Genomic DNA, 26,752 nt, shown 5'->3' with positions numbered 1-26,752 from the left:
CAACAAAATGATTACTTTTTTTTTATGTTGTAGAAAGAGTACTTTCTTTTTCAACCAAAAAAGCGTATTTTCTTTATAGTTACGGAGCATAAAATTCGACGTTTTGCGTGAAAAAGTAAAGCAACACATTATTTCCTTTGGGTTTGTGTGAACTTTTAGAAGAATAATTAAATTATTGAAGAAAATAGAGTCCTGAAAACGTTGGGTATCTCGAGATATGGTTATACAACAGGTTATGGTACAAGGTGACTTACTTGCAAAGTTAGGAACAATGCAGAACATGGATGGCTCCTTCTCTATTAAAAAGATGTACCTACACCTGATACCCCAGCACCCCAAAGTCCCTTGGAAAAGTCTTGCACTGCAGCAAAACATCCATCCACAAGTGAAATTTATCCTATGGTTAGCAATGCAAAACAGGCTGGCAACAGTGGATCGACTACAAATGATAGGCATACAAGCTCCTATGGCTTGTGTATTCTGTCATGGTAGCATTGAAACTCATGCACATCTCTTCTTTGAATGCCATGTTACAGGTGCATTGTGGCTGAGATTACTGACCTGGCTTGGGCATATCAGGAATAGAGGTGATGCTAAACATGAATTGCAATGGGTATGTATGGCCAAGAGGAAGAATGGATTGGGAGCTATCATCAGCTGGGCATATGCAATGACAGTCTATGTGATATGGAGGGAAAGGAATCTTCTAAGGTTCGAGAAGAGCACCTATGATGAAGATAGAGTCAGTAGAGAAATAACATTACATATTCACATTAGAGGACCAAATCTTAGGAAATGGCGCAAGCCTTTGAGTCTACTGAGTTTATACCCTTAGTGAGATAGCTAAACATTATCTTGATTTCCTATTGTTAGTATAGCTAAGCTAGGGACTGTCAGATGTACTTAGGAGTGCAAGAGGTCGGCTTTTGCCTGGAGTCTGTAAATGATATTTTTTTTGGTTAATAAAAATTGCTATTTACCAAAAAAAAAAAGTTGGGAATTTGGGGGAGGGGGGAAGAGCAAGGAAACATGGAGATTTGGGGGAAGGGGGTGAGGGGAGTAGCATAAATAAATATTTTCTTAAAAAAATATTTTCTACTCTCTAACCAAACACTAGAAAATATTTTTCAAAAATTTTTTTCGCTCACCAACCAAACAAGGGGAAATAAGTGATAAAATCACTCATTTTCCATGAAAAATATTTTCCTTGATACCAAACACACCCTAAATATACTGTTCTTTTCATACTTCCCTCGAAAAAAGAAAAAGGGAAAAATTGGGAAATAGGTGCGGAGAAGAACATTTTCGAATAAACAACGTCGTTAAACCTAATTCCTAATTTCACTTCCCTCCTCAAAACCCTAATATCGTAAAATCAAATTCATCCCGACGACAAATGGCGATCGCCAGAACCGGAGTTTTCGTCGATGATTACTTGGAATGTAAGTTTCCGATTTCGAATTAATCCTTTTTTTCTGCTTTACTTTTGGTTCAATTTAAAGTTGAAAGGCTTGAATTTTACGTCACTAATTAAGAAAATTTTGTGTTAAAAAACAGATTCAAGCACATTGCCTGCTGAGCTTCAGCGGCTTCTTAACACCATTAGAGAACTCGACGAGCGTTCTCAAGGTATTCCATTTCTGAGAAATTAACTCATACATACTCACAGTGAAAAAAAAAACACGCAATCATTATATTTAATCTGTTATAGCAGGTCAGTTGATTATTGTTGTTGAAGAATTAACCTAAATAGTCGCTCACTATACTGCTAAACTTAAAATATCCTATGGATGTATGATATATGTATAATTCATGTGTAATATGTTTATAAACATGTATAATCAGTGTATAATCTACGTATATCGGCTAGGAAAACTAAACGGTGAATCAGGACAGCTATTTGTGTAAAGATCCCCCTTTATTTCCTGGTTGTCAACTTGTAATTATAGACATTTACTTCTAATCAGAGTAGTCAAAAGAGGAAAGCACAAAACAGTGCCAAAGGTTGTTGGAGCTTTAAGTGCATAGCTCAATTAAATGATGGGCTTTAGCGAAGGAACGCCAATGAAGAAAAATAAAAAAAGAGAAACGTAACTATGAACAGAAACAATATTTATTTGCACAAAAGAATGGAAAAGCTATACTTTAAAACCATATATATCATGTTGTGTCCTTAAAGAACGAACCCTGTCGGTGAAGCCTTAACGTCTAGACCAAAGTGCCAATTAAGTGAGGCGCAACGTACAACCTGCACTTCAGGGCTTCCGTGATCTTTTAACAACACTGCTTGTAATTGCTTGTTACCCAATATTTAAAGCTATCAATGTATAAGATAAACCAGAACATAGGAATACTCCAATTGTCCCCAATTTGGTCGGCGGTTTGACTAGGGATTGAGTTTATCTAAAAAAGAAAAAAGGAAAATTTTGACAGCTAAATATGCATAAAATGCTAAAAGTACGTTTTGTAGGAAGCTAATCTTTTTCTTTCTTTTCTGGTTCCAATGAGGCTTCGATCTTTCCGGGATGGACAAAAAAAGAAAGAGTCCCAGAAAAAAATGTAATTAGTGGATTTACTTTCTGCTTTCTTAGTTGCACTTTTTTTAAAGTTTCTAAGTTTAGTAATGTAATGGGTGTACAATCTGTAATATGAAATGGAAAATGAAGGAATAATAAATCAGACTAGGCAGCAGACCAATTACTGCCTAGGATTAGCTTCTCAGAATCAGGGATCAAGGAAATACAATTATGATGATGATGAGGCTTTTGAGAAGTTGAGGAAGGAGATTGAAGCAAACCAGGACAATGCCTTAAGCCTTTGCACTGAGAAGGTTTTACTTGCTCGACAAGCTCACGATATTGTAAGCTTCTTATTGTATTCGGCTTCTCACTGACGTGTTGTATTCCTCAAAGTTTTCTTGTCCCAGTTTTATGGAACTTGACCTTTTGCTGCACTCGTGATTCTTGTAACTATTGCATTCTTTCTTTCTGCTTTTTGTGATTAATCTTTTTGCCAGCAAGAATAATTGAATGCTTTTCTCTTTTTGTTCTTCATAGTGGTTTTATTGAAGGTTATGTCTTCCATAGCATTTTAGCTATGATTGTTTTCATTTGAGTGTAACATGTCGTTGCTGCCAATCTCCCTTCCACTGGAAAATGCTTTTTGGGCAAATTCCTTGTGGTTTATCTTTGACATATTTTGTTATCTGTTATCGAAGCCAATGGTGAAGTTTATTAAGAGGGACCAAGACTTAAGGATGAAGAATCCACTGTGTTAGACTAGGAAATAAAATAAATTTGCATCTTCGATATGAAGTATTGCAGAAAGAAATAGGAAATTGATAAATGAATTAACAGGAATGAAAAATAAAAAGGTTGCTCAAGATATAATGTGAAAGCATAATATAAGAACAATTTCAACTGGTCATAATAACTCATAATTGCACAACAGATTCCTCTCTTGCTTGCCAAATTACTAAATCTTTTGCAGGTTATTCTTATTAACTTCTCTCAGGTATAGGCAATTTGTATGACAATTATCTTTTTCCTTGAACATTAATCTAAAGACAAAATTAATTTTGTTAGAAGTGGACTAATTGTCGGATTAGTCTTCCTCTTTCTTTGGCATAATTAAAGATCAAGTTCTCTTGAAACTAATAATAGCCTCTTGCTGTCACAGTACCTTGTCATTGTAAAATTTGTAATGATTGTACTTGCATCTGTTTCAGTTTTCGTTGCTAAACTTATTAGTTGAATAATTTGATCATTTGTTTACCTATAATTCTTTCTTTCTGATAGTAAGACTGCTCCTAACTTATTCTGGTTTCTTCTTCAGATAGATAGCCACATCAAGCGCTTAGATGAAGATCTTACCAACTTTGCTGAAGATCTTAAGCAAGGTGCAGTAAATGTTTCCGAGCTCTCAAGTCTTAGCATGTGCTCCAATATTTTCTTGGAAGTGATCTTTGGGTTTCATCAAATTTTGATGCGAAAAGTGCTTTATTACAGCAAACTTCGGAGACACGTCACTGTCGGTTTCATCTAGATTTGCTCCCTGCATTTCATCAATATTTGATTTGTGTTCAAAAGTTTGCTGTAATAAAGCACTCTTCATTTGAGCAAAAGTTTTTTCGGGTTCCTCAGAGAGCACCGTGGATTTACCTTCCGTGCTGCTAAACATTGTAAATATAATGTTTGATATCTTCTACACTGGGCACTGGGATTTTTTAGGTAGTGATTGCCCCTTAGAATTTTGATTTTCGTAGCAATACAAGGTTCATTATATCTTTTCTAAACAGTTGAACGCAAGGCTCAACTTCCCTCTTCTTTTTTTCCTGTAGTTCGTCTTTTGACTTTTGGACTTCTGCAGAGGGAAAGCTACCTGCCGATGAACCTCCTATCCTTCCTCCATTACCTTTGGTCCTTAAGACTGAGAAGCGCAAAGGACCGTATGTAACACCTCAATCAAAGAGGCTTGAGTACAGGGACTGGGATTGGGACCGAGAACGTGACAGAGATTACGATCTTATGCCTCCTCCTGGCAGTCATAAGAAAGATTTTGCTTCTCCTGTTGATGTTGAACAACCCATTGATCCAAATGAACCCACCTACTGTGTGTGCCATCAGGTCTCAATTTCCGATAGCTCAATTTGCTTTTATGTGCTCAAGTAGCTGATGTTCAATTATAGATCTACAATTATCATTCATTGTATTATTGTGGACAAATGTTTTGCTAACTTCTGAAATTGTTGATTCTTCAGGTATCCTTTGGAGATATGATTGCTTGCGACAATGAAAATGTAGGTCCCCTTTGTGCAATGGTGATTGTTTGTGACCTTCACTAGATCGCACCATTTCATTTATCTTCTCTACACACCTCTGTCACTAGGGATTATGGTGAATGTGTTGCTATTTGCTAGAACCCAACGCGAGTTAATTGCCTTGTATATTTTAATGCATATCGGCTCATTTTAGAAAATAACTAGCACATCTATTAGCTCGTGACAAGTATTATTGGTGAAATGATTTGAAGGCAAGTAGAGCAGATGGTAAAAAAGAAGATTATCTAATGAAAATTAAGAGACACTGTGGTTTCATGGCAAGATAAATCTTACACCTCAAGTCTTATTCATATTTTGGCTTTTACAGAATCTGCCATGGACTGGCTTAGTTCCGTATCATGTTTACCCAAATTCTAGCCTACTATAGCCTGGAGCATTCCCCATTAGACATTCTTCAAAAGCCTTTTCATTAGCATTGATAATGTACTACATGATACACATATGGTGGGCTTCAAATACTTGCATTATATAGGAAGTTATTACATAGTATACAATTGCAGAACCTTACTAAATTCATAATTTTAACACTGGTTCTGCATAATGCGGGTATTCGTGTTCATGTTATCGGATGAGTCAATTCTTCTTGCTATAACAATTACCTTCCCATTATTGATCTGAGTTTGGGGTTTTCTTGACAGTGCCAAGGAGGTGAATGGTTTCACTACTCATGTGTTGGGCTCACACCGGAGACAAGATTTAAAGGGAAGTGGTACTGTCCAACCTGCAGACAATTACCACATTGATTACAAGTACACCACCTTTTATGTGTGCTGTAATTCCTTCCACATTAATTTTTGAAGGGATCTTTGATAGGTTATGCTCTCCTAGTGTCTGTTTTCATAAAGAAATGTACCTATTCTGTTAATGGTCAAATTTGGTGCCTTAGATATGTGCATAAGGGAGAGACAGAAGAAAGGGTGGTCAGATAAGTTCATCACTCTGTTTGCTTATATCTCATGATCCCTGGTTTTACAGTCAAGGGACGAGTTTGCTTTGTACATGTATCTACCAGAGGAACCAAAATTTCTCAACGCTGCTTGATGAACTCCAAGTGTTGCTATTTGTTTGTGAATGCCTTTTCATTTCTTTTTGGAGTAGCAAACAGGACAGTGATATGGCACATGCTGTTTACACGAGTGTTATCGCTAATAATGGTAAATAATATGTATTTTCATCTTAGTATATCACTTAAATATAGGAATTCCCATGGTTTATTGCACGGAGTACATTTGTCGGGATAAGTTTTGCTCTCTTTTGATCCATCTCATACAGATTCAAAACTGAAGTCAGAAATACAGATTCAATCAAATTTTTACTTGTGCTTGCTGGATTTTGCATTCACAGTAATGAATGCAAATCTAGTATAAATAAATACCTACGTTCACATATATATAATTCAAGTCGAAATTAGTGGTTGTAAATGCACTCACAGTTGAAGTTCTACATCTGTCGCTGCTAGTAAGAAGTGGAACTTTCCAATGCCTTATGAAAGACAGAGACATATATGAAAGCTTAATTGCATATATCAACAAAGAGTTTTAACTAATATACATCATCAGTCCAAAAAAACAAATTCATACTATCAAGTCATTTAGAAGTCAATTACATGTAATTTTTATTTATAGCAAACATGAATTTGTAGTCTGCAAACGTGAAAAATAACATGTTATAGCAGGTAGAAACCATACTACTGGCATAAAATTTATTTATATTGTCGGTGTATATAACTCAAACTCATTAATAAAATGTGATCTCTATGAACATTTTGTGAAAGCCACACCATATATGTATGGTACAATTGATGGGTGTACCCTTGATTAAGAAAGCCGACTCTTTTTCTTGGACCAACCTATGACCAATAAAAATGAGTTCGTCACACCCACGGGGACTAAAGAAGTGGGTGTTGGGCGTCAGCTTTGGAGTGCCAGAAAGGGATCCGGTGGCCAATTTTCAAATTCAATGCTTCATTGATTCATGACGAAGCAATATAACAGAAAAACAAAACACGAGTTCTTTATGAAAGTTGAGACCACCGTTGTCATTTCCTTCTCATAGGTCCCAAAATAAATATATGCTAGTATATTTTATGTGAAAATGTATTCTTTTTGCTAAGTGATCACCGCGTGGTGTAGGGGCTAATTTGGGGTATGCTCATTGTCCTACTCTCTCTACCCTGTCTTTGTATTGTGGTCACAGCCAGACCCCAAAACGTAGCTACACAAATATCAAATACAAGATTTTAGAGTTTCTAAGTTATATTATGATTTTTATACAATTTAACTAGCTATTGTCCTATATTCTTCAGGTAACCATATCATAAAAAATTATTTATTGTTGTAGTTCAACTTAAGGTAATATTATTAAAGTATCTGTACACTGTCAGTGATCATATTTATAAACTGTCCAAATATGAAATATCACATCTACGTAAAAATTGCACGGGGCGGCCAATTTAACCTATACCCACTTTTTAAAAAAGTTTTAATTTGTACCCACTGTTTAAACAACTTCAGGCCTCTTTCTCCTCCTTCGTTTTCTAAATGCTAAAGCTTGAGATATTGTTATGCCTTCTAGCCTGATGATTCATATATATCTGCTTGTCCCATTATATTCAGTTTGGTCTTACTCACAATAATTTAACCTCTTAGATATTTTAGCTTTACAGGCACATTGGTTTTTGGTTCTAATTTATCTGTAGTAACTTGTTTTCATGTCGAAAATATTTTTCATTCTTTAACCTTTGAAATGAGCAGCATCAATCGCTACTAATCATGATTTATTAAATTCATTCATTGTTGTTTAGAACTTAAGCTCTAAGAATGCTGAAGTTTAGCAAATACAAAACAAACTTCAGCCCTAGAATGCTGAAGTTCATCACAAACAGAACAAAGCTTAAGCTAAAACATGCTGAAGTTCAGCAAATACAGAACAAAGCTTCAGCTAAAACATGCTGAAGTTTAGCAAATACAGAACGAAGTTTCAGCTACTAGAATGCTGACATTCAGCTAAAGTTCACCAATTACAAACAAAAACTTCAGCCAAAACATGTTGTAGTTTTATTGAATTGAAGTTTGCCATTTGCACTATGAAATGAAGTTTGCGTGATTGCCTTTGCAAGTCAGGCCAAACTTCATGCAAAAATATCTGAAGTTTTGCTACACTTCAGGCAAAACATTCTGAAGTTCAAACTTCAGACATAAATTTTTGCTACTTCAGGACCGTATGTTTGAAGTTACGCGAAAAGTAGGTATGCTTGCAATTTTTTTTGCAAGGCGGGTATAAGTTAAAAAGTAACCCCAAAAGCGGGTATAGATGCAAATGCCCCCACATCTACTAGGGGTATTATCACTTTTAGCTCGCGTCAAAAACTATTTATATCTGGTAACCGGAAAAATATATAAAACTTATATAATTTTTGTATATAACATACAGAATATATATATATATATATATATATATATATATACAAAAATATATATATAAATTTTATATATTTTTTCAATTTTTAATTTTACAGCGGCTATAATTTTCATCTACTATGCCCACTCCCAAATTCAGCAAGTGATCGTAATAAGTTTTACTTTACACCGACAGAGAAACTTAAACCGGACATGTGGAGACAGAGATCATCTTTAAATATTAAAGCGACTCGTAATATCTTTCTCTTCCCCTCTCTCCACTGTCAATTTCATCTTCTTTTTCACAAATCTGCCATTTGTAATCTTCCGTGCACACATGCAATTGTCTTGTGTCTACCCTCTCTAACCTCTTTTTATGATCGTGGTATTCGGGTCAATTTGCGCACACTTCGACTAATTAATTTTATGAGATATTTATTATTTTTCACCAACGCAAATCTGTCCATCAATACTTTTATATATATATATATATATAAAATCACCTAATATTTTTTGTCTACGTTAAATTATTTGAACCTAAGATCTCATGGCAGTATTAATAAAATATCTTGTATGCGAGCATGTCAATAATAACTTCCATTAAATCAGGTAAAGACCGTGTTTGGTTAACTTTTTCCCACCTAGAAACGTGAGACAAAGGTGGGTAGCTTCGAAGGATTATGTCAAAAGTGTCATGCCATTGAATTAAACTTGTTGATAGTAAGACATAATTAAGGTTAATAATTATCCAAGTATCACGCTACAAATTTATTACTGGGCATACTCAATGCCTCTTCCAACATCTTATGCTCAAAAGATGTCTTAATTAAATTACTTTCTAATGAAGTGAGACAACTTTGTGTTCAAAGACATTACAAAGAATGTTGCTCCTTCCTCTCTTTAAACTCATCAAATTAATGTTTGACTGTTTTTATACGAATTAATGGAGTAAAAGCAGAGGCGTATCCAGGATTTTAATAGCATGGGTGAATCACTATCTTTAGATAAATATATGATTTGACAATATAAATTTTTTTATGATGACCAAAATTGACGAGGAAATTCTAGTTAATATTATTAGCATTATATATGTATATCCTCGACGAATTTTATACTTTAAAAACTATCAATAATAGTATCATTACATATCGTTTTAAATGTCTTATGTTATATATAGCAAGCTAAAAAGTATTAAAAAAAGGATTAGTTACCTCCTATAGCAAAGGTTGATACGTTATTTATTTTAAATAAGATACCCTTTTAAAAAATTATATTCCATAGCTACCTTTTGATTTTTTATAGCCAAATATTTATTTATGGTCACCTCATACCCTTAAGCTATAAAATAAGCTTTGTATTAATTTTCTCTCATATCCCCTCAAATTTCTCCTATCCCTTACCCCATATTTATTCTCCCTCTCTCTCTCTACTTCCCGATGTCTTCTCCTCCGCTGGACGCGGAGCAATTGCCACCGTCACCGTTTCGGCCGTGGCCGTTATTCATTGATACCGCTGCCCTCAGCCTCCCAATCTCATTCTCTGACGCAACATATCGGATCAACAAAAACCTCCGTTATTTCGCCGGTAATTACGTGCTAATCGTTGACAACCGGAGGCAACGGTGACGGCGAGCGAGGACTGGATACTGATGCTGCTTCAACAAGACGACATTAGGGTTGTTCTTGAACAAAGACGACGGAGTTGGGGGCTGAGCAACTTGAATTTTCTGTTAATATATTTCAATGTATCTCGCTGTATTTCATTGTATTCATTGTCTTTTTTTCCATTGTATTTCAATGTATCTCGTTGTATTCTATGTATTTTATTTTATTCATTGTCTTTTTTTTCATTGTATTTCAATGTATCCCGCTGTATTTTATGTATTTCATTGTATTCACTGTCTCGCTATATTCTATGAATGTATTCATATGTTTTTTTTAATTAATATAATTTATGCGTTTAGATGTATTATATAATTTCTCTGAAGATTGCTATATTTTTGGGATGTTTTTCGGTTGACAATCTTTTTTATAACTAGAAATATAATATTTGTGTGTTATAATTGAGTTTGTTGAGTTATATTAGGAGTCTATTATGTTAATTGATTCACTTTCTGTTTAAAAACAGTGTAATCCCTTGTTTCACACCATGAATACAGTCGAATACAGTCGAATACAATAATTTGTCCAGCTGCAATCCCATGTTTCACGCCATGAATACAGTCGAATACACTCGAATACAAAAATCTGTCTAGCTGTAATCCCATGTTTCACGCCTAGAAATGCTACTGTATTCATGAATACAGTAGCTTAAATACATCGAATACACTCTAAAAAATCTGAAAACATAGCTATAGGAAGTAATATAGTAAATGGTAGCTACAACTAGCTAATAACCACTAAAACATAGTGATTTCTGAAAGTTTCTCTTAAAAAAATTCTTCACCCATCCTATTATGTGATCTTTTTATATACTTCTATTTCTATGTAGATATGTGATTTGCATTATTAGTTTTTTTTTATTATAATAGGAGTTTAAGATTAATTTTATTATTATTTTTGGTTCTTCATTTCTTGACAAAATATAAATTCTTTTGAGAAAATTTTGAAGTTCTCTTTTTAATCGAACACTTACAACCTTCTATTATCAGTGATAATCTTCGAAAGAAAAATATGGGGATCACAATATCACATTTTATGAAATATTTTAATGAAAGTTTTCTTTTTAAAGAACTTACAAGTCCGAGTAACTAGCTAGATAGATCTGCCATTGGGGCGAAGGTGCACTCATTGACCGCCTAAGCCAAAGTGCTCACTTGAGAATGGGTTCACGAACCCACCCCTCCCATATAGATCCACCCCGGAGTAAAAGTTAGCTAGTGTCATACACAATTATATGTGGAATAGAGTTAACCTGCAAGCTCAATTGACTTGCTGCTCGAACACCACAGTTATAAAAATACAAGTGTCATACACATCTATCTCGTATTAATTATGGTAAATGGGACTAGTTTGGTCATATATTATTTGTAGCAACGATACTGTTAACCCTTCTCATTGACATCTCTAAATGAAAGAATTTGATCTAGCAAGTCCCTCTAATGAGCAATCCATTCATATTACTGAAATCATATACATATAAACATTCATCAAGATTCATTCCTAAATATACATTTCAACTACAAATCAACCCAAGAACTAAAAAAAAAATTAAAAAAAAAATTGTTGGGCTATTCTAGCAGCTCAGCTCAAACTCGGATGTCCTAACTTCATCACGAGTGGCTTCACAATCATATTTCAAGACATTGACATAGCGCGATTCGACTCGATTTGACTAAAACTCAAAAGCTCACAATTGCCTATCCTAGTAATTACTAGTCCTTTGATATTTGAACTAGCTTACGCACACGTCGACTCGATCACAATTGTTTGCACGTACGTCAACTATTTCACCATCGATTGAGTTAATTAACATGAAGAATTGGATGAAAGAGTTGTTGCAGAAGATGTTCTAGGAGATGATGGTGCATGTTTCAAGATCACAGGGGGTAATATGCTGTTTTTTCTCCTTTCTTGCTCTTTGATTAATTCACTTGCAACTATCTTCAACTTGTCCAAATTTGAATTTTCAACCAACTTCTTCCCTTGAAATAAAACACATTCCACATTTTTTTGCCCTAACATTTCCTCTGCAATTACCACCATTTTCCTCATTCTTTCACCTTTCCTTATATTTTCCTCTTTAATCATTTGATTTCTCTTACCAATAATTCCATTTCCTTGAATTCGTACATAGTTATTTTTCCTAGTTTCTCCAAATGCCATTGATACAGCTTGGTCTACCTGCATTTTTTAGCATAAAAAATTATTAGCCTTTGTCCATATATGGAATATCAAGTCAAGACAAAATTTATTATAAAAAAGATTGCAAAACTAAAGTTCCTAATTTTACAATACAAAGTTAGGTGACCTTGTTGAAACATTTAATGTGTACTACTTTTCACTAAATGCCACTAAATAATCTGAGGTCCCATGCCAAAAGAAAGGTTTTTTTTAATCAATAAATCTCATTAATTCCAAAGTACCTACTATTCTAATTAGGAAGTATTTTAAAGATCGCAATTATTACTACTCCTTCCATTGATTAAAATACTAAAAATAATTTGCATGAACCAAGAAAACATACCATGTCGGCAGTTCCATCTCCGGCAATCTTAACGAACGCCGCCGGCGATGACATCACATTTCCGGTGCCGGAATCTGAATCTCCATTTCCCAAAGAAACTACTAACAAATCTTCAACTCCATTAGCAAATGGGAACTCTTGCTTGTTATTGAGGACATGTGTAATAGCTGCAGCCGTTGGATTAGTCATCGCAATTCCACCACCAACGGCTGTGATCTTCGTCCTACAATCAACAGACTTTATATCCACCGCGCGATCAGCCATAGTGGCCCCACAGACATCCGCCATCGTGAAATCACAACCGTCCATTTCCAACGCATCAGCGCGCGAAAAAACAAATGGCGCCGCAGTAGTAAGATCGTAACATGGGATTAAAACCGCTTTCATCGTATCTTTTAACGTTAAATCCCCGAATACTTTCTTAAACACCTTCGCCGGTCGGGGAACTTGCCGGAAAACTCCTGTCTTCGAACTCCGGGAAATTTTCCGACCATTCTCGACAACGAAATCAAGAGCTTCCTTTGCAGTAAACATAGGAACCCCATCATTCCCACGTGTGAACAAAAGACCGGCGAGTACACCGCCGGCGCCGGAGCCAGCGACAACATCGAAAAAATCAGCAATATGTGCATTTGGTTTTCCCGATTTCTGGCGAAGGGTAGCTTCCAAATGGGTCAAAGATTTTCCGGCGAGGACACCATCAGTGGACCCACCAGCATCAATTGTCAAAATTCTGACTTTTCCGGTGCCGGCATTCTTGTTTCCGGCGAAAGGAGCTGATAAATTTTTGTCTGAAGTTTTTGTATCATCATAGCCAAAGAGGAATTTGTTTTCAAGAATGGAAAAAATTTCGTACGTGAGCTTATCTGTTTCCATGTTGGAGTCAAGCATTGAAATTGTGGCATTAACTGATGCAGCTGCCATTGTTCTGTAATCGTGGTGCTACAAAATCCTTTCTTTGATATAAACCAATGAACTTACTTTGTTTTGTTGTAATATATGAGCAAAGAAAATGGTTTTAGAAGAGAAGAATGCTGAATGAGTTATAGAGTTGATATACAAGTGTATATATAGAGAGAGATGTTGAAAATTGTAAGCGTGGGGGTGTGTGGGGTAGAGTGGGTTGGGGCTAGGGTGGGATGGGGTGGGTGGGGGGTAGTTATGAGTATCGAAGAACATTCCTTGAGGCTATAGAGTATACTAGGAGACTAAATTGGAAAGGGGGTTTAGTTTGAAAGAGAAGAGAGGCAAAAAAGGAAATTGGCGGCTAAATGTTTTAAGATTAAAGAAAGTCTTTAGACTCCATTCTTTAAACTAATACAAGTATGGACCATATGTAACGTTTTGTTTGGTTTGCAACTTTTTCTAGACTAGAATTCAAATTTTCTAACTTTCTTTGCTAAACTTTTGTGAAGTGAAGAATAAAAAAAGGTTTAATCCGACGAAGATAGAGTAGTGATCAACAAAGAACAATTTGAATTACAACATCATAAATTTGAATATGATGTCCTTTAATTATTAACCTGATTAGGTCATTCAATTCATTGACATTCCTCTTTTGTTTTTCAAGTTTCTTTAAATGTATCCTTTGCCTAAAATGAATCTACGAATGTGTATACGGTCAAAACCGGGCTCGCTCCTTGTGTGATTATACTAAGATAGTACTTTAATTATATGTAACAATTGTTAATTAGCATTAGTTAGCATTTTGTTATTTTGTTAGGAGTTACTCACGTGTGGCCCTCACGTGCAGCGTACATATACACACACTGACTACATTTTAGTTAGTGAAAAAAAGGAATTCATTTTACTCTCATTCTTCCCTCATTCTCTCCCATCTTCCAGAAGCTTCTAGGGTTCCATTGGAGCCCAAGCTCGAGCTCCACCATTATTTTTCGCTTCTCCATCTTTACATGGTATCAGAGCACAGTAGTCGACTCACTATTATCCTCAATTTCTCTCTCAATTGAAGCTAACATCACGATCTCAATCGAGTTTGTAAGTTTTCCTCCAGTTTTCTCGTTCCAGCATTTCTTCTTCTCCATTCTGTTTTTCCTTCCGCTATGGCTATCCTTGATCCAAACAATGAACCTGAAGTTGAATTGAGCGACAGCTCTACTCCCGTCGCCGTCGTCGATTCCGGAGTTAATTTGAGCTGGCCTTTCTACATGCACCCATTGGATAATCCTGGTGCAATGTTAGTGACATCTCCGTTCAGCGACATCGGGGGTACAGATCTTGGAGGAGAAGTGTTCTTAGGGCTCTTTCAGTCAAAAATAAGATAGATTTTATCACTGGAGAGTATAAACGGCCAGACCCAGATTCCCCACAATTCCGTCAGTGGGAGAGGTGCGATGATATGGTAACCTCATGGATCCTGAATTCTCTGTGCAAAGTTATTGCTGATAGTGTTGAACATGCTAGTAATGCTTTTGAGCTGTGGAGCGAGTTAGTGGACAGGTACGATCAGACTAATAGCACCAAATTATACCAGATCTAAAAGGAAATCAACGATTTAACTCAAGGTGTCCTTGATATTATTGGATACTATACAAAGATGAAAAAACTTTGGGAGGAATTGAACATGATAAATGCCAAATCAGAGTGTACTTGCTAATGTACTTGTGGGGCTAAGGAAAATATGCACAAATCTGAGCAAGACAGAAGACTCATCCAATTTCTCATGGGATTGAACGGGGTATACACCACAATGCGGGGCAGCATACTTATGATGAATCCCTTACCTTCTATGGCATAGGCCTTCTCTTTGCTCATTCAGGAGGAAAAGCAAAGAGAAGTGAAACCACACAATCAGCTCGTGATGGAATCCGCATCACTAAATCCAATGTTCCTGCACACAACGGCTTAAATAGGGCACCTATGCATAACAATAACTTCAGAACCAAATACTCTCCAAATAACTACTCCTCCACTAGAAGACCTCGTCCTTTTTGTGATTACTGCAAGTGTGCTAGTCATATCAAAGACAAATGCTTCAAACTCCACGGTTATCCTCAATATTTCAATCACAATCCTAAGTACAATAAAGGTAAGAGAACTGCAGCAAATGTACACAGCACTCCAGTTGACACTTTCCCTGTGAATGATGAGGAAATGCAGTCCCAAAGCAACAGCTCCAATGTCAGTCTCACTAAAGAAGAGTATGGCAATTGGTGACTTTACTCCAGCATTTTCAGACTAACTCTGCTGGAGATAACTCAGACAACAGCACCACTGGTGGAAATGTGAATTTTGCAGTTATTCTAGCTTGTTTTGTATCTGTTCTCTCTGTTGATTTTGGATTGTTGTCATGTAAATTCTTTAAGTCAAGAGCTGACATTTGGATTCTAGATTCAGGGGCTTCTAATCATATGACCTTCAATAAATCCTTGCTTACTCACATTAAAACCTTAGTGTATCCTATGTTGATCACTTTACCAAACAGTTATAAAGTTAAAGTCACTGAAATTGGAACAGTTATTCTTGCACCAAACATTATTCTACATAGAGTTCTTTATGTCCATTCTTTCAAATACAACCTTATTTCAATACATTCTTTCGCTTCTCAGTTTAAAGGTTTGGTAGCCTTTTCTGACTTTCTATGTCTACTTTAGGCCCCTTCAATGAAGAGGCCTATAGAGATTGGTAAGGTCAAGGATGGCTTATAACTCCTATGTCCAAGATGTTTGAAGAATTCCCTTCACCTGTTTCTTTGCCTCTTTCAGATTCTGTTTTGTCTAAGACTTCTGATGTAAATAGCTTGTATTGTCAACATTCTGATTCACTTGTAAATGTTTCCACTTGCAATTCACATTCACCTGTAAATAATTCCATTGACTATAAAACTTAGTGCTTTTCATCACATTCTTTCTTGTCTAATATGAATCAAACAGACTTAATGTGGCATTATAGATTGGGACATGGACCTTTTTGTCAAGATGAGAGAGATATCCTCCATTTTTGTTTAATTTTCAGCCAAAAAACCTTTTCTCTGCTCTATTTGTCCCATGGCTAGGCAACCTAGATTTGCATTCCCCCACAGAACCAGCACCGCAATTTCTCTTTTTGAACTCCTTCTTGTAGACCTCTGGGGACCCTACCATGTGGTCACTCATGACAACTATATATACTTTCTCACCCTAGTAGATGATCATAGTAGGGCCACCTGGACCCAACTTTTGACAAATAAAAGCAATATATTACAAGTTATCAAAGGGTTCATATCTTTGGTTGAAACTCACTTCAAAACAAATATAAAGTACATTAGATCAGACAATGGTTCAGAGTTTATAAATACAGAAACCTCATCATTCTTTTAGTCAAAAGGGATTATTCTTCAAAGAACATGTCCCTACACTTCTCAACAAAATGGGGTCGTAGAAAGAAAATATAGGTACCTTTTGGAAACTGCCAGGGCACTTCTTTTCTAGTCCAAGTTACCCTTACAATATTAGGGTGAGTGTGTATTGGTTGCCATTCATATTATTAACAGACTCCCCACTACTTATCTGAAAAATAAATGTCAATTTAGGTCCTTTATAACAAAAAGCTAACCTATTCCCACTTAAGAAGTTTTGGTTGCCTATGCTTTTCCACTACACCTAAGATTCATAGAGATAAATTTGAACCTAGGACCACTCCCCATGTCGTTGTTGGATATCCTTATAAGACAAAAGGTACAAAGTTCTCAATTTGGCCACTAAGAAGATTCATGTTTCCAGGGATGTAATCTTCCATGAGCACATTTTCCCTCTTGCTATTTTATCTGACTCCTCCCCTCATCTTCCCTCAGTTCTTGATTCTGCTTCTCCTACACAGGATGTGCCACTCACTGAGACACATTCTGATACTCATACATCTCAACCATCAACATGTATTGATGGTGTACCCACTACAGTCTCTCTTGTGGACAACTCATCTGTACATTCTCCTGGTAACTCATCACAAGTTATTCCTTCACCACCTTTAACTCAAGTCAACTAGGTACCTAGAAGGTCCACTAGAACACATCACCTACCTGTGCATTTGAATGATTATATTTGTTCCATGCCTAACCTACATCTTGATACACATCCTACATCTGTTTCAACATCTTCTACATCCACACCAACTTCAGACTCCTCTTTCTCTCTTAATACTCTTTTCTCTAAACATCACCATGTTTCCTTCACCTTCTTAGTTCCTGATAGTCAGCATCTTGTGCAAAGCATTTGTCATGACAGTGAGCCAAATTCTTATGAGGAAGCAGCTTTGGACCCTGCTTGGCAAGCAGCCATGACATTAGAGTTTGAGGCACTCCATGCCAATCACACTTGGGACTTAGTTCCTTTGCCTATAGGAAAAAAGCCAATAGGCTGTAGATGGGTGTATAAAATCAAGCACAAAACTGATGGTAGTATTGAGAGATTCAAGGCCAGGTTGGTGGTGAAAGGGTACACTCAGCAGGCTGGTATCGACTACACTAAGACCTTTTCACCAGTTGTGAAAATGACGACTATCAGGGCACTCATAACTAGGGGTGTTAAAAACCGAACCGAAATCGAAAACCGAACCGAAACCGAAGCTTAATGGCTTATTGGTATCGGGTTAACGCTTTAACGGACGGGGAACCGATTGAATTTTTTTTATTAACGGCTTATCGGTTTGGGGGCGGATTATTCAATTTTCTTAACGGATAATCCGTTAACCCGTTAAGAATATATATATATATATATATATATATATATATATATATATATATATATATAATTTATTTTTATCCTTATATATATTAAATAATCAAAAACCTTTCTTCCACTTCCAGTACTCTATCTCTATTACTAATTTACTATTAGACAAATTTTAATTGCTTGCTTCGCTTATTCTTTTCAATCCTATCAAACCAAAAACAATTTACTTGATTGCTTCACGTATTCTTACCACCTCCAGTAGGTGCAGTGGAAGTACCAACACTTAACAAACAAGAGATAGTTTAACGAGTAGAATCTACTGTTAAATTGGGTTTAATACATACATCTGCAGGTTTGCTTGCATGTAAAAAGAAAACGTCAGTCCGCACACATTTCGGCAGGTGTTCTTGGATTGTTTAGAAATTAGAGCGACATCTAAAAAAATTTGGTGCAGTTATAAAACAAGAGAAAGAAACCCCATTCTTTGACCAACATCAGCATACATTTGAAGCACGGCGAAACAAATTTTGGACCCTCGCTAAATTTGGTAAATTGCTTTCATGTGCAATATAGATTGAATTAGGCCGATAAACCGCCCGATAAGAGCTAAACCGATACCAATTCGCCCGATATCTTATCGGGTGGCTAGCGGATTAATACATCTAAAAGCCGATAACCGATAAGCCAAACCGTTAAGAGTAAATAACGCCCCAATCCGCCCAATAAGCAGCCCTACTCATAGCAACTGCAGTAAAGAAACATTGGGGAATCTTTCAACTCGATGTAAATAATGCCTTCCTTCATGGGGATCTCCATGAGGAAGTGTATATGGATTTACCTCCTGGTCTATTAGTTGATGCACCTGAACTAGTGTGCAAACTGAACAAATCACTATATGGCTTGAAACAGGCCAGTCGACAGTGGTATGCTAAACTAGCTGAGGCACTATGCTCCAAAGGATATGTTCACTCCCTTAATGACTATTCTCTATTTTACAAAAAGACTGACTCATCTATTATCTTTGTTGCTGTTTATGTTGATGATGTAATCATTACAGGAAACAACCCAAAGGAGATTACCTTGTTGAAAAACTTTCTACATGCTCAATTTAGAATCAAGGACTTGGGAAGATTACACTATTTCCTAGGTTTGGAAGTTCTCTACAGGGATGATGGTGCCATAATCTCCCAAAGGAAGTTTGCACTTGATCTACTGAAGGAGTATGAGTGTCTCTATTGTGGTACTTTCAGTTCACCATTGGATCCTTATGTTAAACTCAAAGCTAAGGAAGGTATGCCCCTAACAGATCCTTCTATCTATAGGACTCTGGTAGGTAAGTTGAGCTTCCTTACAAATACAAGACTAGACATTGCATATAGTGTGCAACACCTTAGTCAGTTCATACAAGATCCCAGGGAACCTCACTTGAAGGCTGCTTATCGTTTACTTAGATATTTGAAGACTGATCCTACCCTTGGGGTTTTCATGTCTGCTAGTTCTGATTGTACTGTTAAAGGGTATTGTGATTCCAACTAGGCAGCTTGTCCAGATTCTACGAAGTCTGTTAGTGGATATTTGGTACTTCTTGGTGATAGTCCAATCAGCTGGAAGTCTAAGAAACAGGCCACCATATCCCTCTCCTCTGCTGAAGCAGAATATAGAGCCCTGAGAAATATTGTTGGTGAACTTACTTGGTTGTGCAGGTTGTTTGATGAGCTGACAGTTCACTTTCCTAAACCTGTCCCAGTGTTTTGTGACAGTCAATCAGCTCTACACATTGCTCGAAATCTTGTGTTTCACGAATGAACCAAACACATTGAGGTTGATTGCCATTTTGTAAGAGACAAACTGCAAGAAGGACTAGTATCTCTTCATCATGTTGGGACTGATTGCAAATTAGCTGATGTCTTAACCAAGGCCCTTACTGGAGTCAAGCATGCCACAGTCATGAGCAAGTTGCCAGTGACAACCTCACTTCCAACTTGGGGGGGGGGGGGGGTATTAGATAGTACTTTAATTATATGTAACAATTGTTAGTTAGCATTAGTTAGCATTTTGTTATTTTGTTAGGAGTTACTCACGTGTGGCCCTCACGTGCAGTGTACATATATACACTCTTTGTATTTTAGTTAGTGAAAAAAAGGAATTCATTTTACTCTCATTCTTCCCTCATTCTCTCCCTTCTTCCAGAAGCTTCTAGGGTTCCACCATTGGAGCCCAAGCTCGAGCCCCACCATTGTTTTTCGCTTCTCCATCTTTACAGATTAATCGAGACTGGAATATGATAGGTTGAGATTCCACCTCGTATTATATCGAACCATGATGCAAAATTAGATCGTCGAGCTCGTGACCCGAAGACCGATCAAGATCGAGATCGAGCAAGATCGAGGGAAACTTACGGAGCCAAATAACGGAAAGCCGAAATATTCGCGATCGGTCGAGGATCACGGCGGAAATCTCGGCACATATCAAGGAGAGGCCGAGTAATTAGCAAATCATAAGATTTTTTACCCTGTATAGAATTGTACCAAGAGTTGGACACCCCTACTATATAAAGGGGGGTCTGATCATTTGTAACACACATCATTTTTACGCAACATAAATCAATATACTGTCATTTTCTAGATTTTAATATTTTGTTACTCTGTTCATACGTCAGTGGAAACATCTTTGGTTCAAGGGTGACTGAACTCGAGGGCCAAAGCTATTCGATTCATGTGGTTTGTATTTATTCTTTTATCATCAATTTTAATGTTAATCTATTATCTTAATTTGTACCGAGTTATTAAACCACGTATAAATGTAATCCAATTTTAAAGGTAGACAGAATGCAATGGTAATGGTTAGCATCTTACCATAAAAAATATCTCTAGATCATGGATACAAAATATGTAAAGATTAGTTATGTCGAAATGAGGTAGGGCTAGATTTTTATCGTTTTACAAAATGACACCGCCTAGCAGACAATCCTATCGCTCAAAATTACCGTATGATTGCGTATATAGAAAGACAAAAGGTGTACCTCTAACAGCAAATAAAAAATATATGCCTTTTCCGTAATGGATTTCATTAGATTCAGCTGCTTATCGTCTTACTAAACCCATCAAACACATAGTGTGTACGACCCAATAACTATATCACATTTATAATTAGGCTCTCATTTATGGATTACTCAGAATAGTTAAAACATAACTAACAACTATCTGCCCAGTGAAGAGAACTTGTTTGACTAAACTACTCTACAAATGACAAGTTGGTGTCTATCGGGATGCGGCTTTTTCATGGTTACTTTGAACTTTATTCGTTTGGCTGGCTGTTAGAGTTATGCAGGCATTAATTATATATGTATTAGTTATGCAGGTATTAGTTATGTATTAGTTATGCTGGAATAAGTAATGCATGAATTAATTATGCATGTATTAGTCATGCAGAGATAAGTTATACAAGGTTGAGTTATGTTGAGATTAGTTATGCATAAATTAGTTATGCGGTAGTTATATAAGGATTAGTAATATAAATGTAATGTGAGTGATATATATTTTTAAACAAAAAAAATACAAGTTTGAATAAAGGGTATTCTTGTCATGTTGTGTTTTAATACAAGTTTTACTAATACATGTATAAGTTATTCCATCTTCTACCTTGCATAAATAATACATAGATTCCCTCATAACTTATACATGTATTAGTTATGCGGAAAAGAAAAACATGAACCAAACATTATATTAAATGCTACATTTTACGTGGAAAAGAGAAAAAAACAACCAAAAATTGCATAACTTATGCTAGCTTCTATATATGTGGAGATTATTTTTCCCCCTTTTTTTAACCAAACAATATATAAAGTTATCCTAGTTTTTATACATGGATAACTCCTCTCTAATCAAACAACCCCTATGAGTACTCGTTTTAGATAGGGGCAGAGCCACAATGTTAGTTGCGTGTTCCGCTGAACCCATTAGCTTTTGTTCAAACTGTATATTTGTTAAGATCAATTCAATGAATATTTATAAATTATTAGCTTAGAACCTAATAACTTAAAATGATTTTATTCCCAAACCCAAAAAATTTAAATCATTGCTCCGCCTCTGATATAGACAACACAAATATATACGACTGGTTGGCGGCAAATCATATTGGAATAAAGCATTACACTTTTCCTTTTGATAACAAGTACTATTCCTTCCATTCTAAAAAAGGCGGTGGAATTTAGATTTTATTAGTCAACACTACGAATTTTTGGTGTCATTATTGATTAAATTTTTTATAAATTGAAATTTACGGTTTTCGAAAATTTACATTTAACAAAAATAATGCTCCTACTACTATTGTTTTTGTCATAAGTCATAATAACAACAACAACATACTCCGGTGTAATCTCATATAGTGAGCTATTTTTGTTATAAATAAGTAAAAAGTACTTTCGCTGTCCCAATTGATGTGACATCTTTTATTTCGAGATTCAAATTTCTTAATTTTGACCGTGTATTTGAATATCAATTTTTTTAGTTTTTCAAAATAAAATTTATATTTTTAAAAATTATATAAAAGTAGTATAAGTCACAATAATTAATAATTTAAAATATCTAAAAGCCTTATGAAAAAATTACAGTCAAAACAATTCGTTTAACTCTCAAAATTTTCGTTTGACTATCAAAATTTAAATACCGTCACATAAATTGAGACAGAAAAAGTAGTAATTTTACGTGCCTGTCAGTCAAAGGTTAAAACCTGGTAAATTAATTGTAATCATGAGAACTGAAATGATTGAAGATGTTAACAGGACTCGTAATCTTTACATTGAAAATTTTACAAGAAGTAAAAGTAAAATAAAAAGAAGGGTGAAAAACTATACTAGTCAATGCAAAATCCAGAGGTAGGGACTTATAAAGATGTTGTGGGTCGTGAATATATGTAAACTGTTAAAGTACTTCTATTTTATTCTTTAGCTTGTCAAACTCAAATATTTTACAAGTACTAGTATCTTTTTATTTTAAGAAAATAATAAAAGAATTGCCTGGTTCTAATTAGTTGTACGGTTCATGTACCGACATGTGAATCTATTTCAATATTTCTATTACTGCTCTTGTATATTTTGTCGATTAGTAGTACTACCACATTTGATTTACTATTAGTATTTTATTGTACAGGTAGCTAAGGTAAAGTTAAATCAGTCAAGATTCGAGCTTAGTTCATTAAATGTTCTGATATTTTTCCAACAATAATGTACACCTCCCCACGAATATAAATGACCTAGGACCCCCCGCAATTAATGACCAAGCAGATATGTACTTCCAGATTATTTCACTAATTTTACTATCCATAATATTCTTATGATATTTTGCTGCCAAAAATGTAGCTTAATACATAGATGGTCCAGTAGATATAAAAACAACAACAACCACCCAGTAAAATCCCACCAGGTGGGGTCTGAGGAGAGTAATGTGTACGCAGACCTTACCCCTACCCGATAGGATAGAGAGGCTGTTTCCGATAGACCCCCGACTCAGAAAAACGGAAATAAAAAAAAAAAAAAACAAGAAAAGACAACTCATTAGTAACTCCAGTATAAACCGTAATAGTAACGAAAGCATAACAACCAAAAGATGAAAGACATGCAATAACAGTAACCAGTATCTAAGGCCCAGGGCTAAGATAAACAGCAAGTACATAGTGTATTCAGCATAAACTGCAAGCTATCTAAGATCAACCCTAATCCAACCCCGTCTCACCCCCGGAATGAAGTAAGGAAAGTTCTACTACCCCCTAACCTACAACCCTAATGCTTGACCTCTAGACCTTCTTATCAAGGGCCATGTCCTCGGAAATCCGCAGTCGTACCATGTCCTGCCTGATCACCTCCCCCGTCCAGTAGATATATTATAACAAATTAAATTGGTACGTGCAGAGGGACCTCCAACTGTCATTTACTAAGAACTGCCCAGGCGACCGTCCAAATATACTACTCCATAACTAAATAAGCAAGCTGGAGAATTGTGACATTTTATCTACTTGAAAATCAACTAATGCTTTATTATGATTTTGTGAGCCCCAAGTATATATTTGCTTGTCATTTATGATATCTATAAATTGTACTTCTAACCGGTTTTAATTTTTTTCTTCCTTTCCTTTAGAAATTCTTGTGATATCGATTTCACTTCGTCATATTTTCCTCAAGTAACATCATACCAAATGGGGAAGATTCTTAGACGTAGAAAAATTAGGATAACACAGATAGTGTAATTTAGTGGTCATGTGGTCTCAACATAAACTGACCTTATACAATGATTATAAAGAAACACGTTAGTAATCAACTGTACAAGTGCTCGCCAATGACTCATATGTCTTTTAGAACACTGCTTAATTAGAGGAAGATCAGGGTTGGGGGTTCAATATACAATTTTTTCTAAGTTTATGCATGCAACAAACTATAGATATCTATGTTGGGTGTGTGTGAACAAAGTCCCACATAAAATATAGAAAAGAAAAAAAGCCACTTATAAGGAGTTATAATTTGGCTCTTTACAAAGTTGTTTTTAGTTTTATGATCCTACCTCCCTTTTTACACATGGGAGATCTGTCTTTTACACATAAGAGATCTAAAAAGGTCATTTTCTTAAATTCAAAATTGTAAAGGGTCATGATGTATAAATAGCACGATACTCTTAAGGTATGAGGCATTTTGGGGAAAACTATGCATGCTTGGCTCAAAGTGGTACCATGTTAAGAGTATCTTTGGTCCGTTTTAACCTAACAATTTATGGAATGACGTTTTCTCTCAATCGGTAATTGGGAAAATTTTGGTCTAAGTCTTCATCTGCGGGTTTTGTACTCTTTGCTACTATCAACCACTGTGCAGTAAAAGTGATTATGCTTATTTGAAGAAGGGAAAACACTCAAATTTGTTTGTGTGTTATTTGAAATTGCTCGATTTTATCCTCTATTAAAATTTGGTCTATAAATACTTTGTCATTGGTAAATCGTCTCATATTAGTATTTATCTTTAACGAAGCTCCAGCGTAAAATGGTGGACTTGGCTTGTCCAAATTCTCGGGAGCAAAAGGGTACACTCAACTTTGACTACTATAATTTAGATTAATCTCACATTGAAGCTCCATTAGAAATGCTACAAAAGTCATCACTTGTTGAGGAGTTTCTCTCTCTCTGAAAGGCACATAGAGGCTATTTTCTAACCGCGAGTTTCCTACACGCTCCAGTCAATGGACCCGCTGGACGGCGGTGTTCCGGCACGTTTGGAAGGTCAAGCTACTCTAAACCCAATGGCAAACCAGCCTACTGAGCTTACCGATGGAAATTTGTCTTATGCTACAAAAGTCATCACTTCCTCGAATGTGCCGATTCCCCCAAATCGCCATGGCAGAGAATCAGTTGTTGCTACCCACACCACTCACAATGGGATGCTGGTGGTGCTTTTCAAGGCATCGGATTACTACGGCATTATGGCAGAAGAGTGCAAACTTACCATTGTTGGGCGATTTCTCAAGCCACGATCCCAAATCGACAGAATTAGGTCAAAATTCAAGGAGTTGGTTTCAATTAAGGGATCAACAAAAATTGGGGTTTTCGACAACTATAATGTTTTTTTGGACTTCACCAATGAAGAGGACTTCAATACCGTTTGGTTTAAAAGGGTCATTGAAATTGAAGGCCAACAGATGAGGCTGCAAAAATGGTCCCCTGATTTCAAACCTGAAGAAGACCTGCCTATTGCTCCGGTATGGTTTCTTCTTCCCGGACTACCTTTCCATATGCACACATGAAATTATGTTAAACAAGTTGTGAGTTCAATTGGTACACCCCTTGAGATGGACTTGGCTACTAGAGGTAGGACTAAGCCAAGCATGACAAAGGTTAGAGTTGAAATCGACCTTCTAAAAGACCAACCAAACTTTGTTTATGTGGGGCAAATATACGAAAATGCTCCTTCAAAAGGTTTTGTGCAAAAACTAGAATTTGAAGGTGTTCTAAAATACTGTAAGTTTTGTAAAAAAATTGGGGCATAATATGATCAATTGTAGAGCTTTAGAAAGGAAGAAAGCTGCTGAAGTTAGAGAATTGGAAGCATAGAAAGCTATGGAAAATCAGAATGGAGAGGCAAAGAGAAATGAAAAAGAGAACAAGCTTGATGTATCTGAAAATGACATTACTAAAGATAATGCCCAAACTAGTGCAGATACGGAAAAGAGTCAGTCGTTCCACAAGAATGCTGTTGAGCTGGAGAATGCCATTCAAGGACCATCAAACAATATCAAAGATAGAACCAGCAGAAAGGTTAAGAAGCACAAGCAGAAAAAACTTCCTAAGACAAAGGCTAAAGTTATTTTCAAGCCTATGTTTAATCCTTCAGAAGTCACAAACAAAGGCAAGAAGAGCAACAAAGAGATAACAACGACTCTATAAGAACTGGACCAGGGAAGTGAACATGTTGAAATCAAGAATAAATAGTGTCAACAGAGCTACAATAGCAAGGGGGAAGTTCAAAGTCATGATAACTTAGTTAGAAATCGAAACAATAATGAAGGCAATGGAATTCTAAATCACAGTAAAACCAAAGAATATTGTCATGAATCTATACAAGAAAATGGAGATCAAAATGAAAATGGAGATTAAGCGGAAAGACAAACAGGAAAAAAAGCTCA

The 26,752-nt window shown here is 36.0% G+C and overlaps 3 protein-coding genes across 3 annotated transcripts; 2 read left to right on the top strand and 1 right to left on the bottom strand.

Moving 5' to 3' along the window:
* The first annotated feature begins 217 nt into the window (after window positions 1–217).
* On the top strand, window positions 218–835 carry LOC109244325. Its single transcript, XM_019411390.1, has one exon. The coding sequence runs from the start codon at window positions 218–220 to the stop codon at window positions 833–835; it is 618 nt and encodes a 205-aa protein (XP_019266935.1).
* A 417-nt stretch (window positions 836–1,252) lies between these two features.
* Window positions 1,253–6,014, top strand: LOC109244331 (PHD finger protein ING2). Its single transcript, XM_019411400.1, has 7 exons — window positions 1,253–1,442; window positions 1,558–1,629; window positions 2,667–2,860; window positions 3,835–3,898; window positions 4,369–4,625; window positions 4,760–4,798; window positions 5,479–6,014. The coding sequence occupies exons 1-7, from the start codon at window positions 1,397–1,399 to the stop codon at window positions 5,581–5,583; spliced, it is 777 nt and encodes a 258-aa protein (XP_019266945.1). The 5' UTR covers window positions 1,253–1,396; the 3' UTR covers window positions 5,584–6,014.
* Window positions 6,015–11,324: 5,310 nt separating this feature from the next.
* LOC109244330 (patatin-like protein 3) lies at window positions 11,325–13,474 on the bottom strand. Its single transcript, XM_019411399.1, has 2 exons — window positions 12,424–13,474; window positions 11,325–12,080 (listed from the first exon to the last, which is right to left on the bottom strand). Exons 1-2 carry the CDS (start codon window positions 13,345–13,347, stop codon window positions 11,706–11,708), a joined length of 1,299 nt encoding a protein of 432 aa, XP_019266944.1. The 5' UTR covers window positions 13,348–13,474; the 3' UTR covers window positions 11,325–11,705.
* Between the last annotated feature and the right edge of the window lie 13,278 nt (window positions 13,475–26,752).

Source organism: Nicotiana attenuata, unplaced genomic scaffold (assembly GCF_001879085.1).
Source record: "Nicotiana attenuata strain UT unplaced genomic scaffold, NIATTr2, whole genome shotgun sequence".
NCBI lineage: Eukaryota > Viridiplantae > Streptophyta > Magnoliopsida > Solanales > Solanaceae > Nicotiana > Nicotiana attenuata.
This window is presented reverse-complemented; position numbering and strand designations above follow the sequence as displayed.

What these genes read in the sequence shown, in the direction of transcription:
- LOC109244325 (XM_019411390.1), top strand. Translation starts at nt 218, where the DNA reads ATGGTTATACAACAGGTTATGGTACAAGGTGACTTACTTGCAAAGTTA.
- LOC109244330 (XM_019411399.1), bottom strand. Translation starts at nt 13,347, where the DNA reads ATGGCAGCTGCATCAGTTAATGCCACAATTTCAATGCTTGACTCCAAC. An exon ending in GAGATGGAACTGCCGACATG is followed by an intron (nt 12,081 to 12,423) that starts GTATGTTTTCTT and finishes TAAAAAATGCAG; the next exon opens with GTAGACCAAGCTGTATCAAT.
- LOC109244331 (XM_019411400.1), top strand. Translation starts at nt 1,397, where the DNA reads ATGGCGATCGCCAGAACCGGAGTTTTCGTCGATGATTACTTGGAAT. An exon ending in CGTCGATGATTACTTGGAAT is followed by an intron (nt 1,443 to 1,557) that starts GTAAGTTTCCGA and finishes GTTAAAAAACAG; the next exon opens with ATTCAAGCACATTGCCTGCT. An exon ending in TGCTGAAGATCTTAAGCAAG is followed by an intron (nt 3,899 to 4,368) that starts GTGCAGTAAATG and finishes GGACTTCTGCAG; the next exon opens with AGGGAAAGCTACCTGCCGAT.